A 17,381-nucleotide genomic window follows, 5' to 3' on the forward strand; every position below is an offset into this window, starting at 1 on the left:
GCTGCAGAAAGCAAGATATGTTAATTCATATATGAGGTTTTGAATCAATTTAACCAAAAGAAGCTAAGCAGTTATTTGGGTCAATAATAGAAGTGTGAACAAACTCCTTTGCTTTTCAGCAGAAAGTATGCATACATAAAACATGGACATACTATTCAGGCTGATCTAGATAAAATTTTAAATATTAAACTCTTCCTATTAAAACCTACATGGATGGTATAAAAAGAGAAGTGGCACCTACTTTGCTGTGCCACTTTTAACTTCCTGTAAATTTTCAAGCTTTATGGGAATTTTGAATTATAAGAAGTGTATAATCAGATGTGAGTAGTGGTAAATGCAGCTACAGGTGAACTCCTAAACATAGGCCAGTAACATAGGACAGTAAATTGTATTGTATTTCAAAAGGGTCATTTGCTGCTTAGCTCAGCTCGGTATTTTGCAGAGAGCAGTCTTGTCTGACAGCACCCTCTTAATACTTTTGATACTAGAGTTCCACTGCCAGACACCCGAGTGACCTCGGAATGCTAATAAATGGCCTCCTTTTCTCATCCAGAGTGCCCTTTTACATTTTTCTTTCCTTTTTCCTTTTACATCCATGATTTCTCACAACACTAGGAGCAGCAACAAATGCAGTACCATGAGAATTTGTTGCGAAGAAAAAAGAAATATTTCAATTATTTTTTTCAATCTCCCTGACTTAGATGACTTCAATTCTCTCTGACTTAGATGCCTTTCCTGGGATTTGGATTCTTGAGCACTTAAGGGGCAGGTTGCGGTCAGTGCCCACCAAAAAGCTCTCTCACCACAGTGGGGTCTACTAGCTCACTGATAGTCCTCATATCATTTTCTGTGCTACCTATTTTCAAGTCTGTATTACCTATTTAAGTTGATACTGTCAGACTTATTCTTTCCTCTTAACTTCCAACAGCTATTATCCTAATGAAAAAATTCAATTTTTAGGTTTCACTTACATAAAGCCTCTATAACTTCTTAAATCTATAGCAAATAATAATCTTTCTCAATTTGGGTTTCGTTCCATCTACTGTTATCACACCTGGTGACAGTACCGCCTAAAGACGCTCGAGCATATATCCAACTGTTGCCATAGAAACTCCATCAGTATCCTCAATTACCATGTCCCACATCTGTAGTTAGTCCGTAGGTTAATCATCACAATTTATGACAATTTTGCAGTATACTGCTTAAGCTTATAGCTTGTTGGTTTGTTTTGATAGTTGTCACATTGTTTCAGAAGACAGATTGAACTGAAATTTTCCATTATCAGAGAAATCTGAGTAACACCATGAATAATTTTCTGTTTAAAACTAGTCACCATACTGTTGTTATAGTAACATTAATTGCAGATAATCCAGTATAATGCAATTTTAAAGCCTTGGATTTGGTAATTGACTAAAAAGCATGTTTTGCATTTGACATAGATGATGCCTGTGTCTCTCAAGAGTAACATATAGCTATGTTATACCTGTAGAAAGCTATGTGAAAATATATCTTTATAAAAATAAGAAGCTAGATAATATTTTAATGATATATGATTTTCTGTTTTGCATTAGTTCATGAGAGAACTTTAAAGTGAAAGATGGCAGGGAGGAAATGGGGAGATGTAGGTCAAAGGATACAAACTAGCAGATGTGTAGGATGAACAAGTCTAGAGATCTAATGTACAACATGACAACTAGAATCTATAAAATTGTACTGTTAGTTATTTTTGTTAAGTAAGTAGATTTTAGCTGCCCTGTCACAAAAAAAGTAGCTATGTGAGATGACAGATTTGTTAATTTCCTTCTGTATTGTAACCATTTTACTGTCTACATGTATACCTTAACATCATGTTGTAAAGCTTAAATATATATACACACACAATTTTACTACTGAAAAAGCATTTCAGTAGTATTACATCTATTTCACTCCTCCTAGCTTTGATGGTATTGTGGCCTTACATTTCACTTTACAGTTTTTTGTTTTGGTTTGGTTTGGTTTGGTTTTTTTGTTTGTTTTTTTTGGTGGGGTGTGGCGAGTGGGATGGGAATGTAGTCTCACTCTGTAGCCCAGGCTGGAGTGCAGTGGCGCAATCTCAGCTTACTGCAACCTTCGCCTCCCGAGTTCAAGCGATTCTCCTGCTTCGGCCTCCCAAGTAGCTGAGATTACAGGCGCCTGCCACCATGCCCAGCTAATTTTTTGTGTTTTTTAGTAGAGACAGGGTTTCACCATGTTGGTCAGGCTGGTCTCGAACTCCTGGCCTCAGGTGATCCACCCACCTCGGCCTCCCAAAGTGTTGGGATTACAGGCGTGAGCCATCGTGCCCAGCACTTTTCAGTAACATTATACACACTTGTATACGTTGCTATTATTTTGTTTAAAACAAGGGCCACAGGGCCAGCAAACTGAAACTGAATGCCTGTTCTTGAAAAATAAGTTTTATTGAAACGTAGCCTATCTACCTGGCTGCCTCTCTCGCTCTCTCTCTCTATCTCTCTCTGTATCTCTCCCCTCCCCAACCCCCCGCCACCCTGTTTCATTCAGGGAGGTCAAGACTGTTACTTTTTTATTTATTTCTTCCATAAATTCATGGAAACTAAGACTATACTTCCACATGGTAATGTATTTTTTCATGAAATGTTCTGAATGGTGCTGATCTGATGTAGAAAGAAAGAAATAAAAATGTTTGATCTTCACAGCCTGTGTTTTAAAAATAGGATGATTCCTAAGAACACATTTCACTTTCATAAAATTACAGCCCTGGAGAAATTGAAGGTTGTTGACTTTCTTAAATAAAAATTTTAATGGGTTGGTTTGCCTGTTTTTTTCCGAGTAGAGTCTATATTTGTGACTCAGAGTGCTATCATTAGTATCATTTTTATCACCAATGGTAATTGTTTAAAAAGTAATTTTCCATTCATCTGTGATTTGGAAAGACTTGTTACCTTAGCAGATAGATGGCTTGGAATTGTATTTCCTGAGGAAAGTACTATATAAATTTACAAAAATATGATTTAATTATAGAAATTAACTATAGACCTTTTTTCAGAAACATTTTTTATTTAAAGACTGTACGCCCATTTTTTAATTGCTTCTACAAATCTTTATAGTAAAAGAAGACTGATAGGTCTTTTTCCATGAAATTTATTACTATCCTGTTCTCAACAGATTAACCATTAATAGGCATTATTTTTAACTCCTGTTGTAACCTTCTCTGGTGAAAGAAATAAGGTATAAAATTTAGCAGATGTGTTATAAAACTAGTAATTTCATTTCATAAAAATGATACTAAAAGAATTTTTTGCCGAGATAAATGAAAAAATGAATATTCTAAGGTACTTTTTTAAAATACAAAAGAATCTTCCAATTTTATAATATGTGTGATTTGTAGTTTTACTATTCTGCCTCCTATTCATCTGATATTATTTCACATTACATTATCATATCTTTATATTAAAAGACTCGGAAGAGTAAAATGCAAAAGAAGTTGGATTGTATATTAGTTCAGGAAAAGCTGTTTAGTTTTGTGTTTATCCAGTTAATATTAATTTTTCACATGTAATGTATTTAATCATTCAGGTAATTATTAAATGTGAAGGTGTATGTGTGATACTTTCTCCATGGATTATAACTTTATACCCTACACATCAGTAAGCTGCCATTCATTGATTACTTGCTATATTCACCTTTTCCTATCTGTCATTAATGTGAGATGCACATTAGTTTGTGTATCTTTTTTTTAGTGTGATTCTGAGGACCCTTCAGCTTGAATTATATAGTTCTTCCATCTACAAATATGGCTGAAAGTTGAACTTGACATGGATCAATATGATCTGGGCTAAAATATCTAAATGTGACTGATTATGTTAGCATCATGTCCACAGATCAATATTGAGTTTTATTATGAGTCTGACTCTGTAATTGGGTATAATCAATAAACTTTTGTCTCTTTTCCTTTACAATTTTAAGATTGTACTATATAGGTTTTAGAAACTACACTTAGCTTACATTTAGGACTCTGCTTTTCTTATGATGACCAGAAAGAGATCTATCTATGAATTTTAAGGAACAATGGAGCTTCCGTTTTACCATTGTGAGAAGAGTCCACTTTTATCTTGATAACTGATTGCTTGCTCAATATGCGCGACGTTTCTAACAGACCTAGTGTAATAACACCGCAGCACTCCTTTGGGGTAGTGTGTGGCTTTTTCTCTCTGTACTTAGTAAATAACTCACATTGAAGACTTTGACAAAACATACCATTAATGAAAGCAATCATAAAAGCTTGCCTTTAGATAAACCCGCAGGGTCTACAGGCGTTGAAAGATGCAATCTGTAAAGAACAATAAATTTGGGCCTTTGATTGAAGTGCCATTTGGGACGTTATGCTTTGTCTGCATATTTGCACAAACATGATGCTCCCTTTTTTCATGTCTCTTAAACTTGAAGCTTGAGAGCGCTCATTGCCATTTTTACATTAAGGATGGTCCCATTAAAAGCTCCCTACAAAAAGAAGACTGGAAGTGATCCAGCTGAAGTGTGTGTGTTCAATTCTGCCCTAGTTTGCCATTTGGAAAGCAGAGTTCTGGGCATCATTGCTGTTTTTTATGAACAGATCTTGGTTCTTTTCTAGTCAATTCCATCAGTAAATGGAGATTTAAAATACAACTTTTCTCAGCGTTGGAAAATAAGATTATTCCTCTGATGGATATTAGATATAGCTTTGAATGGAAATGTAATTACTGCATTCTAAATGATTTGTAGATTTTTTGCTGTCATTTTTACTTAGGCTTCAAAAATTTTGCAATTTATGTTAATATGCTGAACTGTTGGCCTCATATTTCATGTTTCAGACTACTGATAAAAGGTAGTCTTCCGTTTGAGTCCTGCATTTTGTATTCTTCACAACCTGTTTCTGTCCATCATTAAGCCTGAAAAGTAAATATACTCTACATGCTTTCCTGAATTTACAGATGCAGATCGTTTTCAGAAACATGGTATGGATGAGTTTATTTCTGCAAACCCCTGCAAGCTTGATCATGCCTTCCTTTTTAGAATACTCCAGAGGCAGACTTTGGATCACAGACTGAATGATTCCTATTCTTGCTTGGTGAGTACAAGTCTGTCTATCTAGTCCCCTATAAGTTGGAATAAAAGATTTTAGAAAGTGAGAAATACTTGTTATAAACCAGCATTTTATTCCTGACTCATTTAATAATGGTAGTTGGAGTGAGGGATAAAGGATTCCAATCGATCGCTTCCCAATTTAAAAATTATACACTTGAAGACCACTGCTTTGCCACTCAATAGACAGGAGAATAGACTCAAATAGATGCTAAACTGTGGTTTATCAGTCCCTTTAAAGAAGGCTCAGTGAAAACAGAAGGCTTTTAATAAAGATTTTTTAAAACCTCTGTTATAGTATTTACAGACATTTTAAGGTTGGAGTTCTGTTCCCCAGATGTTGACACCTCACATTTCTCTCTCTTGTTCTTAGAAGGACAACCTAAGTGGCAGGGGAAAGAAAGAGTGGAATTAATATGACAGGAGCTATACATAACAAAGGAAAGTTTTAGTTTCATCTAGCCATCCAAAGTATAACTTGAATTCCTTGACAAAAGGAAAGGAGTGAATTAAATTGAGTAAACTGTTTCCTGGTATGTGTTGAAATTGTAGCCAAAATTCGGGATATGAAGTATAATTTAATTAAAAGGAATGCTTGACACTTCAGAATATGGGGACTAAACTTTATAACCTAAAAATTATGTATTTTTCCAAACATTTACATTGTGAATATCAATTCCTCTGAAATTTTTGCAGCCAGAAAATGCGTATTTCTATCGCCACTTTAATCTCTTGGACACTGAACATAGTGCAGGTTGAATATCCCTTATCCAAAATGCTTGGGACCAGAGTGTTTCAAATATTGTATTTTCTTCAGATTTTGGTATATTTGCATTGCATGTACAAGGTAAGCATCCTTAATCCAAAAATCCAAAATCAATTTCCTTTGAGCATTGTTAAAAGAAAAACCTTAGCCTAATTAAGTTTAACAGAGTTTAATTGGGCAAAGAAGAATTCATGAATCAGGCAGCCTCCTCAGCCAGAGTAGGCTCAGATACTCCAGCACAGCCATGTGGTGGAAAATGTTTTATAGGCAGAAAAAGGAAAGTGATATATAGAAAACAGAAGTAAGGTACAGAAACAGCCAGATTGGTTACAGCTCAGCATTTGCCTGATTTGAACACAGTTTGAACAGTTGGCCACCTTTGATTGGCCAAAACTCAGTGATTGGCACAATAGTAGACTACAGTGTACTTACAACTCCATTTGGTTTATAATTCACGATGTATAGAGAAACCTTTAGGCTGAACTTAAAATATGTAAGGAGGCAGCTTTAGGCTAAACTTGATTTAACAGGATCATGCAGATGCTCAAATATTTTGGATTTTGGAGCTTTCCAGATCTGGGACTTTTGGATTTGGGATGCTCAACCTGAAACTTCATGCAATAAAGTTACATTCTGTTTAAGATTTCAGACAAAATGCCACCCCTCATTGGAGATACTTCAGAGAGGAAGAAGTGAAACAACTTTTTGCCACGCTGACACTAACGGTTCATTAATTCATTTATAAATTTTTTATTAAGTATAATTTGAACCTGATCCAACTCAAACTTTACAATCATGTGGAGAGTAAAATATATCATCTCAAAATCCTAGTCTAGCTTTTCATGGACAAACACATAGAGTGAATATCAATAAGGGATAGTGCCCTCTTGGATTCCACTCAAACACATTATTCAATTATCAAAAGCTGTTTTGATTTTGCTGATGACCCCTAGTGTAATATGGAGTCTGAGGAGAATGCTACAAGGTCTTCCACTGCACCTAGAGGGGAGTGAGTGTGATTTGCTTAGAAAGTGTTTTGGAGGCAAATGACTGAATATAAATCATGACTTAACAACTGATTTGCAGTGTGGTCTTGGACAATTCACTTAACATCCCTGAGCTTTAGCTTATTTATCTGCAACCTGGAAACCATATAACTACCACACATGATGGTTCTTCTCTTACTCCTTTTCTTTTCTTCCTCCTTTCCTTTATTGCCTTCTCACCTTTTTCTCATTATTCTTTTCTTTCTCTTACATGATTACCCTGCCCCCTTTTAAAACTCTCTATACTCCCTTCTTTTCTTTTACTATCTTAATCTATATAAATCCATATAATTTATCAAGATATTTTATAAGCCAGCTCCACCTGACGCTGCCCTCCAGGTTTAGCCACATAAACTGCCTGCTGTGTTCAGGTGGCATGCATGCACACACATATATTCTAACATCTCATTTCAGGAGGAGCAGAAGCTGCTAATATAAAGCGTGAACTCTGTTATATTGTTCATAGGAAGACAAACAGAATGAGAAAAATATCCCAGATATTTAAGTTCCCAAATAGTACATGTATACCGCTGCTAAACTTAATGACATTTTCTTTTAGTTCACTTTATAAAACTTTTCCTGAACAAGAAATTTCATCTATAATGTCATCTTTCTTCTCTTTTTAATTGATTCGTAAAGAGACTGAATTTTTTGGAGTAGCACTCTTTGTGTGTGATAATTTAGAACCTATGAATAAATTTGACTAAATTTTGAGTGACAGTGGAGAAGCACAAGTTACCCATGCCTTGCTGTGATAGTAAAGAGAGAATAGCATTAGGTTGCCAGTGTCCCAAATCAGTTTCAAAATTGATGACATTAGCTCTTCATGAAACATACCACTAATAAAATAATGTTCATGAAGCTTCTGCTTATAAGCCCTAAAAGTACCTTCAGGAAAGCAAATAATAGTATAGAAAGAAAAAACATATCTATCTATCTTTTTTTATTTTGCAGGGATGGTTTAGCCCTGGCCAAGTCTTTGTGTTAGATGAGTACTGTGCCCGTTATGGTGTGAGAGGTTGTCACAGACATCTCTGCTACCTTACAGAACTGATGGAACATTCAGAAAATGGTGCTGTCATTGACCCTACCCTGCTCCATTACAGCTTTGCATTCTGTGCCTCTCATGTGCACGGCAACAGGTATTTTTACTTGCAAATACAAAGTGAAATGTATGAGGTTGACTATGGAAAAGAGAGAAAAATGTGCTTTGCCATTATTACCTAGTAACAGATTTTAAATAGCAAACACTTCTTACAAAGGAAAAAAAAAAAGCGACAGAAAAAAAGGTGTGCATCAATATGCTGTTGATTTAGGTGGGCTACACTTCATGTTTCTTTTTGCTGGTAAAGCCACTTGAAAGAGAGAAAAAAAAATATATCTGTGAGATTAGAAACTGCCTTTTATTTCTTATATACCACCTACTAGTAGGTCTGAACAGCCTTAAGTATCCCTATGATTCCTGTTGTAATACATACATGTACCTGGGTAGGATGTGTTCATAGGACTGTGTGTAACTAATGATCATTGCTTTTCCTCTGTGGAATAACTTTTCACTGACAAAACAAGATAAATAATGGGGTTTATGTAGAGTCTCCTCTCAGCCCCTTCCCTAATCCACACTTTAGGAACAAGTACTCTTGTTTTACCAAGATGCCAAAAAAATGCCTAATGTTGGCCTCCACAGCTGTCTATCTCTGGGCTTAAAAATCTGTCCATATCATTCCACGTGGTGGCTTACGCCTGTAATCTTAGCACTGTGAGACTCTGGGGAGGGTGGATCACCTGAGGCCAGGAGTTCGAGACCAGCCTGGCCAACTGAGTGAAACCCCATCTCTATTAAAAAACAACAACAACAACAAAAATTAGCTGAGCTTGGTGGTGCATGTCTGTAATCCCAGCTACTCAGGAGCTTGAGGTATGAGAATCGCTTGAACCCGGGAGGCAGAGGTTGCAGTGAGCCAAGATCGTGCCACTGCACTCCAGCCTAGGTAACAGAACAGGCTCTGTCTTTAAAAATAAAAAATAAATAAAAATCTGTCAATATCACTCCCCTTCTCTTAATCTTGCTCCATACATATTTGATGAATGAATGAATGCCTTTATTATTTGTGTTAATATCTCTTCCATTAATGGCCCATTAACTTTTATTCATCTTTTCTTTTCCCTCCTATCCCCAATTTGTGAACATCAATTTTCTCTTCCCATAGTGCCCTGTAACATTCTCTTTTTTACGTTTCCATTTTTTATCCTAATTCTGGCCTTCATTTTTTTCTTGCCTATGTATCTGAATTTACCTCTTTATTTCCTTTTTCTTTCTATAGTATTCTACCAATCAGTCAAAAAAATAACAGAATAACTTTTACCACAATCTTTTCAAAAGCTTAAGTGATTTTGATTATTAAATTAAAATAGATTCCAAGTGATAGCATCATTTTCCCATTACCATCCTGTTCCATCTACCCATTCTTATCTCCACAAAATTTTACCCCAGAAAACCTGTTTATTCTCCATGTTTTCTTTTTTCCAGTTTTAAAAAGTCAGACATCACAAAACTCATCTTAGAAGATTTCAATTAACTCATTCAGACACTAAGAACTTTTTATCCGTACTTATCTCGTTACCTTTGTCATATATACTTACGTGCTACATGTGTGTACATGCACACACACACACACACACACACTTGCTTCTGTTCCACTAGATCATATTTTAAAGGCAAAAATCAGTTCTCATTCATCTATTACCCTCCACATACCTAAAACAGTGTGTTGCATATTGTAAGTACACAATAAATATCTGTTGAAGTCCTTTGAAGTCCCCAGTGCTACCATTTCTCAGCTTACAATAAAATAAGATTGATCCTTGTCTCACAGTCTACTCAGGTTTTCACTTTATTTTGGAGCCCAGCCTTGATTTGAAATTAGGAGGATGTTGCTGATTTTAGTAGTTTTTTTCCCACTATCTCACACTCAACCCTCTGCACTTAGAAAATATGGGGGTACAGGTGTCAGTCAGGGTGGCTAACTTGATAGGAGCTGTTTTACTAAAACTGTTTCTTGTCTCATGACTCTGTCTCAATTCCTTCTGACTAAGGGATATCTGACAAAGGTAATGAGATAAGTACAGATAAAAAGTTCTTAGTGTCTGAATGAGTTAATTCCAGCACTAGGCAGACCTCTGAAATGCAAGAGGATGAGAAGGTTTCAGTGAAACAGACAAACCCAAAGCAAATTGTATAATCAGAATATTTTATTCATCCACACAGAAAGGTAAAATTAAATTGGGAACATAAAGTGGGAAATTCAGCTAATGTGCCCCCAAAATATATGTGTTTGAGACACATTGTAATGGAAAGTTACTGAGGCAACAAGGAGCTACTGCTGCTGCCTGGGAGGCAGCCTGATTTGACTCTACTGGTTGCCATAGTTACTTTTATTCTGTAAAACTATTGTTTTCTTTATAATGATACTCTAATGTGTAATTCAAGGTATGTTTATATGTTCATGCATATATTATCTTTAATATTGCACATGAAATCCACTTTCCCAAAGATTAAACTATGTACACATTCAGGTATCTCTGGTGGTGTTTTAGAATCGAAATTTGAATCAGTCTCTGATTCAGCATTGAGGTGTCATATAGCTTAAGAAGAAGAAGAAAGGAAGAAGTATAGGGTTGAGGGAAATTTGAACCTCAGTTTAGGATAGAAATTATCCAAGATAAGCTGAAAGTTACGATGTTTCCTGTGACGTTTACAGTCCAACAGATGTCATTCAGAAATACTATGCCGCCACAGTGAAAGACCAGAAAGAGGCAAAAGATCTTCACTTGAATCCCAGCTCTGAAATTTGCAAACTGAGCCATGTTCAACAAATCACTTAACCTTTCTGAAACTCAGAGTTATCATACATAAAAGGGGCAAATACCAATGTGAAGGTACTTCATAATTATAAAATACTATCAGTATTAATTACTCTTACTATTCTAATATATTTTCCTTTGCCATTTAACCCAAGAGGATGTAAATTGTGAGATGAAGAAAAATGTAAAAACTATGTAGTTAGGATTGTACCTCATTCTAAATAGAAATATTTCAATGTGTATATAATTATACTTCTAATTTCTTTGTTAATGGAATATTCAGGTTTTGGCAACCTCCCTTTGTGAGAATGTGCTTCTCTTATCCATGTCTGTAGCATCTGATATTTATACAGACTTTTGTTTAAAAATACAGTCAATGTCAAGTCTGACTTTTCTACAGTGTTTGCCATAGTCTTATTTTATGATCATTTTTACATCTGTCAAGACACATATTCAGAGAGTCGTTTTGCTCATTACCTGAACTACCTCTGTCATAAATTCAAAAGGAGAAAAGATTTCCTTTTGTTATTGACTGAAGTGAAGGACAACAGTGCTGTCTGGATTTGAAATTTTTCAGGGAGCACATCCTATTGCACAGTGTTGAGCTCTCTAGGTGTGTTCTTTCTGTACAGATACATCTCTGAATAGCACTCTGAGTGTTTCAGAAATAAAAGAATAGAGTTAAACAGAAAAGGTCTGGCTGGTACTAAGACTGAGGAAGAGAGAGAAAAAGAAAGGAAGAAAGAAAAAGTGAGTCAAGGACAGAAACAGACCCACTCATGCAGGATGATAGCCACACACATCTCTGAATAACACAACCACTCATTCAGCCATAGTGCCGCTGAGGATTGACAGGAAGGAGAAAAGAGGCTTTCAGAGACAATGCATCATAGGGCAAAGTTCTAGGTTGATATGTGTGGTTATACATCTTGGTTTTGTAAGTCAGGCTGAGGGTGGAGAAACTGAAGCAGCAACACAAAATGGCTTTTATGTCCCAATTTAATGTAAGGCATACAGTGTATTCACTGACTCCTCTACAGTTTTGTAGGGCCGTCTTAGAGCTGCTGCATGCCTGACAAAGGACAGCTCAGATGTGCTTGCTTTCAAGTACAGGGCACAAGAGTACAACATGACTGTAGTTTTATATATAAAATAATCTCAATTTTCTATGGATTCCAGAATATATCACAAAGTTGTACGTAACCTTAATGGGCATCAGTCAAATCATCATATCATAATACCTCTGTCTTCACAGATGCTAACCTTTCCCCTTGACTGTCACTTCAGAAATTATGCCTCAAACTTCCAATCTGTAATTTTAGAGACAGTGATTCATTTTTTGAGAAAAAAACATAGATAATTGCATCAAATAGGATCATCAAAAGTGTTCACTTAATTCTAGTCTTGGATATGTGACTATATAGAAATTAAGTATCCATGACACACACGTTGTAAATGGAGAGACTTACTTTTGGGGCAGGTGAGCAACCAGATGAAAGGTCATAAGCAAGGTTATCCTTAGGTAATGTGCCTGATCTGACAGGTTTTATGCCATGTGCTAAATGTGCAGAGGCAGAAGGGATGGGTTTGGGGGAGTATATTTCAAATATTACTAGAGGATTTTTTTATTTTATCAAAAACTATAGAACAACCCTAAATCTACCTAAGCAGACTTTCCTAGCAATATCGATACTCACCCAACCTCAAGTTCAGTACTGAAGCAAGATAATTGTGCCTTTCAAAACAAAACAGACAAAACCAGAGAAAAATAAAAGGGAAGGGAAAGGCTCGGTGTGTTGGAAATATCTCTGAGTTAGGAATGAGAACATCTGTGTTCCCGTTCTGGCTCTTCTACTGATGAACTACTTAACTTTGAGCAATTGGTTTTAATCTGCCTGAGCCTCAGTTTCTCCCTATGTACCTTGTGAGTAATAAAATTAATGCTACCTACTCAGTATCCTAAATAGGTCAAATAAATTTCTGTAAGTACTTTGTAAATGATGAAATATTGCTTAAATAGCATGTAGTAATTTTTTTAATGCAGTGTATTAGTTAAATGAGCTTTTGGGGATTGTTCTGTGAAACACTGCAGTGCTCAGGTGAATTTTGTTATGACAACATACCACAAACAGGTTTCAATCAGGAGGATGAGAATGGAAGAGCCCTGAGTCAGTACCTCACCTCATCTACTATCCATGGTCATGGGGAAAAGCCATGCTGAAGTTCTGGGGCCTCCCTGCCTACCTCCCCCATGTTGCTGAAAAACATTGTGGGTCCCAGAGTGGAGTGGCAAAGAGAGTGAAAAGCAGGAGCCCAGAACCTCGTCATCCGGGATAACTATGTAGACAGACCGCAATTTGGGAAATAGTTGCTAAGGTCACCTAATTAATTTCCTCTGATTTCCTTCCACACCTTCCATTCAAACTCTGCAACTCCTCGATCTTTCTGAGATCCTAAATAAAACAGCCTGCTGAAGGCCTGAGGAAGAGACAAGACAAAGGAAATTTTTTAGTATATGTTAGACTATATCAGGTTAACCATGAACAGAAACAAGGGCTACAACTTAACATAGCTTTTCTTAAACTTCATACCTTTAGAGCCTTCTTCTTCTCAATAGTTAGGTATGGGACAAAGTTTTTGGGTCTTGAGTTGGATCTTCTTATCATTTTTAACAGAGTAAGTTTTTCGAAAACAGTATGTAATGCTGTATGTAGAAACAATCAAACAAAGAACGCTCTATATGCACATAGGTGCCATTTACCACTACTCTTGCCATTCCAGTCTGATATTTGTAGATCTATGTTTATGTACAAAACTGGCTTGTTATTTTACTTTCTCATACTGGTTTTATCAGGATTGGGTATCTAGGTTATTGTAGGCACATAAAATGAACTGGGGAGCTTTCCCACTTGCTCTGTATAAGACTTGAATGGCTTTTTGTAGTTTACCAATAACTCATCTTTTATTTATTTATTGTTTTTTATAAATCACTAAATCAGAGTCTGTTTTATTTTGAATAAATGTAGACTGAAGTTTATCTTTATAATAAAAAAGGAAAACAAGAATATAAAGGTATTAACACATGCTACCTCATAATTAAGGCCAACGTCTATCTGTTTAAGAAAATAAACTGTATCCAAATATTCTGTAAGGCTCACAAAATATATTAACATAATTAAAACATGAAATGAGCTTTAAGCAATATAATCTACTTACACTACTGCCTTAAAAAGTTAATTCCAAAACAACGTTGATCAAAACTAGAAATTGAAACTTCTAGGTAGCACTTTTAAGTATCTGAACTCATCTTGCTTGAAAATACATGATAATGTATGCATACTACACCCAGATGACTCCTTCCCAGTCATCCTAATTAATAAAGTCTTACCATATGAGTATTCTCTTTGTTAAAACCGTAAGAACCTTTAGCATTTAGGGATGCAATAATACTTGGAACACTGCCCAGGATGAAACTAAAAAATATGTAAGGTACATGTTAAGCATTTTATGAAGAACACTTAATTTCACTAAAGAGAGACAGGAAAAATTGGACTGATTTTCCACATAAACTCCCTGGGTGTTTTGCTGAACATCTTGATAGTAAGCAAGGTTGTGGAAGATCCTTTACAGCCTATTCACTCATTGTTACCATGGTATACTCTTTATAAATATTAACGTTCGCAGGTAACAAAGAATCCATCTATATCAAAACATTGCTACCTAAATTTTGAGAAGGTTGAACTAGTTATACAATGAAACATTTCCTCAATTAAAACTCTTTAAAATTTAAATGATTGTTTTTTTAAATTTTAAATTAATTTTTTTGTTATTATACTTTAAGTTCTAGGGTACATGTGCACAACGTGCAGGTTTGTTACATATGTATACATGTGCCATGTTGGTGTGCTGTACCCATTAACTTGTCATTTACATTAGGTATATCTCCTAATGCTATCCCTCCAGCCTGTCCCCTCCCCACAATAGGCCCCGGTGTGTGATGTTCCCCTTCCTGTGTCCAAGTTATCTCATTCAGTAACTCATCTTTTAAACCAGTGGTCCCCAACCTTTTTGGCACCAGTGACCGGTTTCATAGAAGACAATTTTCCACGGAGTGGGTAGAGCGGTAGGGTGGGGGATGGTTTGGGGATGAAACTGTTCACCTCACATCATCAGGCATTACTTAGATTCTCATAAGGAGCACATAACTTGTCTGCACGGTTCACAATAGGGTTCGGGTTCCTATGAGAATATAATGCCGACCCTGATCTGACAGGAGGTGGAAGTCAGGCAGTACTCACTTGCCTGCCCCTCACCTCCTGCTGTGTGGCCCAGTTCCAAACAGGCCATGTACTGGTACCAGTCCACAGCCTGGGTGTTGGCGACCCCTGTTTTAAGCCATCTGGGCTTGGGAATTTATTTGTGGAAAGATTTTTAACTGTTCTGGTTTATATTGTAGCTACAGAAATTCTCAGGCTTTCTATTTATTCTTGAGTCAGTTTGGGCAAGTTATGATTTTCTGGGAAATGGTAGATTTCATTTAAGTTATTAAAAGTATTGATATTAAGTTATTCACGTTGTTTTCTTCGTATTTTTTGCTCAGTCTATAATTCTTCCCTTCCTCAGTGTAATATTGTTCATTTTTACCTTCTCTCTCTTTTCTTCTCTTAATCCATCAAGTTTATTGGTCTTTTGGCTTTGTTGAACTATATTGTTTCTTTTTTAGGTATACTTTTTATTTTACAATAATTTTAGATTACAGAAAAGTTACTAAGAGAGTGCATATTTCCGTTTCCCTTAATGTTATTGTCATACATTTGTCAAAACTAAGAAATTAACATTGGCACACTAGTATTAACTGAATACCAGTCCTTATTCAGATTTCACCAGATTTTAAATTAATGTTCTTTTTTCTGCTCCAAGATTCAATTCAGGATACCAAGTTGCACTTAATTGTCATGACTATAACAGTTTCTTAGGGGTTTTTTGTTTGTTTTTCATGACCTTGACAGTTTTAAGGAGTACTAGTCAAGTGTTTTATCAAATGTCCCTCAATTTGGGTTTGTCTGACATTTTCATGATTAGCCTGAGATTATGGGTTTTTATAAAGAGATGAAATACCTTTCTCATCACATTCTATCAGGGAGTACATAATATCCACATGACATGCTGGTAGTATTTGTCACATTTCTCTATTGTAAAGATGTCATTTTTATTTTTTTCATACTCTATTTTGAAGAAAAGAGCTAACTTCAATACACACTGAAGAGGAGACAGGAAATAAACCCCACCTCCTAGAAGGAGAACTATGGGCATACATTATTCAGAATTCTTCTATAAGGAATATATGTCTCTTCTTTCCAATTTATTTATTTATTTAACCATTTGTTTATATCTTATAGATTCATGTTCTGTTGCTTTATACCTTGGGTTCAATCTAATACATCTAAATTACTTTGTTGCTCAGATTATTCCTACTGTAGCCATTGAAAGCTCTTTTATACTGGCTCCCTTTGATATGCCCCACTCATTTCGTCTTTGAGCACTTTCTTAGTTTCTGGTAAACTGACATGCTGTAAGCTCATCTTTTATTTTCCCTACTCTAGCCCAAGAATTAATCAGTTTTCCAGGGAGCTCTGGTTTTGTTATTGTTGTTGTTCATTTGTTTGTTTGTTTTTTAGAGAATGGTATTTAGAAACCAAGATCTAGGTGGCATGTGTGCTTATTTCTGCTGGAAAAATCATGGCTTCCAGGCCCTCTCAGTTGGACAGGGCTAGGTGATATATGATGTATACTAATCCATGAGTTCATACTGACGTCTCCAACTGGAATCTAGGACATCAACATTCATTTCAGCATGCTTTTCTTCCTTATCTTTAACTCATTTTTTCAACAGTGAGAAATCTTACTTCCACCATCCATTTACAAAATTGTTCAACCCCTGATCTTCATGCAAAGCAGTTTTAGAATTCACCAACTGGGCTATAGTACTTGTCTACATAACCTTTCAGTTTCCAGTCAAAACACTGTTTTCCATAGATTAATAGGAAAGCAGCTTTGTCTCCCACCCTTCCTTAGTGAGGTTATGCCATCTTTCCTAACTTCTTATGTTAGATGTGTAACTCACTACTTGTCAGTTTTCTTCTTTTCTAAGAGTTTAGGGCTGTAATTTCCCCACTAAATTCTGTTTTACTATATATAGAAATGTCTTATGTACTATTTAATTAAAATTCATTCTAAGTAATTTTAACTTTTCATAATTTTTTGACACAAAGTTATTTATAAGTATGTTTTAAAATATCTCAGGAGGCTGAGGCAGGAGAATGGCGTGAACCCAGGAAGCAGAGCTTGCGGTGAGCCGAGATCGCGGCCACTACACTTTAGCCTGGGGGACAGAGTGAGACTCTGTCTCAAAAAAAAAAAAAAAAAAAAAATAAGACAGAAAAAAATTTTGGTTTTTTTCTTGAGAACTGATTTCTTACCTAATTCCTTTGTGATCAGAGAATGTGATCTGTATGATACCAGTTCTTTATAACGTGTTGAGATTTCCTTTGTGGCCAAATATGTGTCAATATTATAAATGTTTT

General features: G+C 35.8%; 1 protein-coding gene across 1 annotated transcript in view; it reads left to right on the forward strand.

Annotated features, from left to right (window-relative positions):
• CADPS2 (calcium dependent secretion activator 2) overlaps nt 1-17,381 on the forward strand; it is a 366,001-nt gene that overhangs the window by 194,760 nt on the left and 153,860 nt on the right. Inside the window, 2 exon segments of the mRNA XM_017856925.1 lie at nt 4,971-5,107; nt 7,888-8,075. Coding sequence (XP_017712414.1) covers nt 4,971-5,107; nt 7,888-8,075 — 325 coding nt within the window.

The sequence above is a fragment of the Rhinopithecus bieti genome, unplaced genomic scaffold (genome assembly GCF_001698545.2).
Source record: "Rhinopithecus bieti isolate Rb0 unplaced genomic scaffold, ASM169854v2 scaffold_42380, whole genome shotgun sequence".
Lineage (NCBI taxonomy): Eukaryota > Metazoa > Chordata > Mammalia > Primates > Cercopithecidae > Rhinopithecus > Rhinopithecus bieti.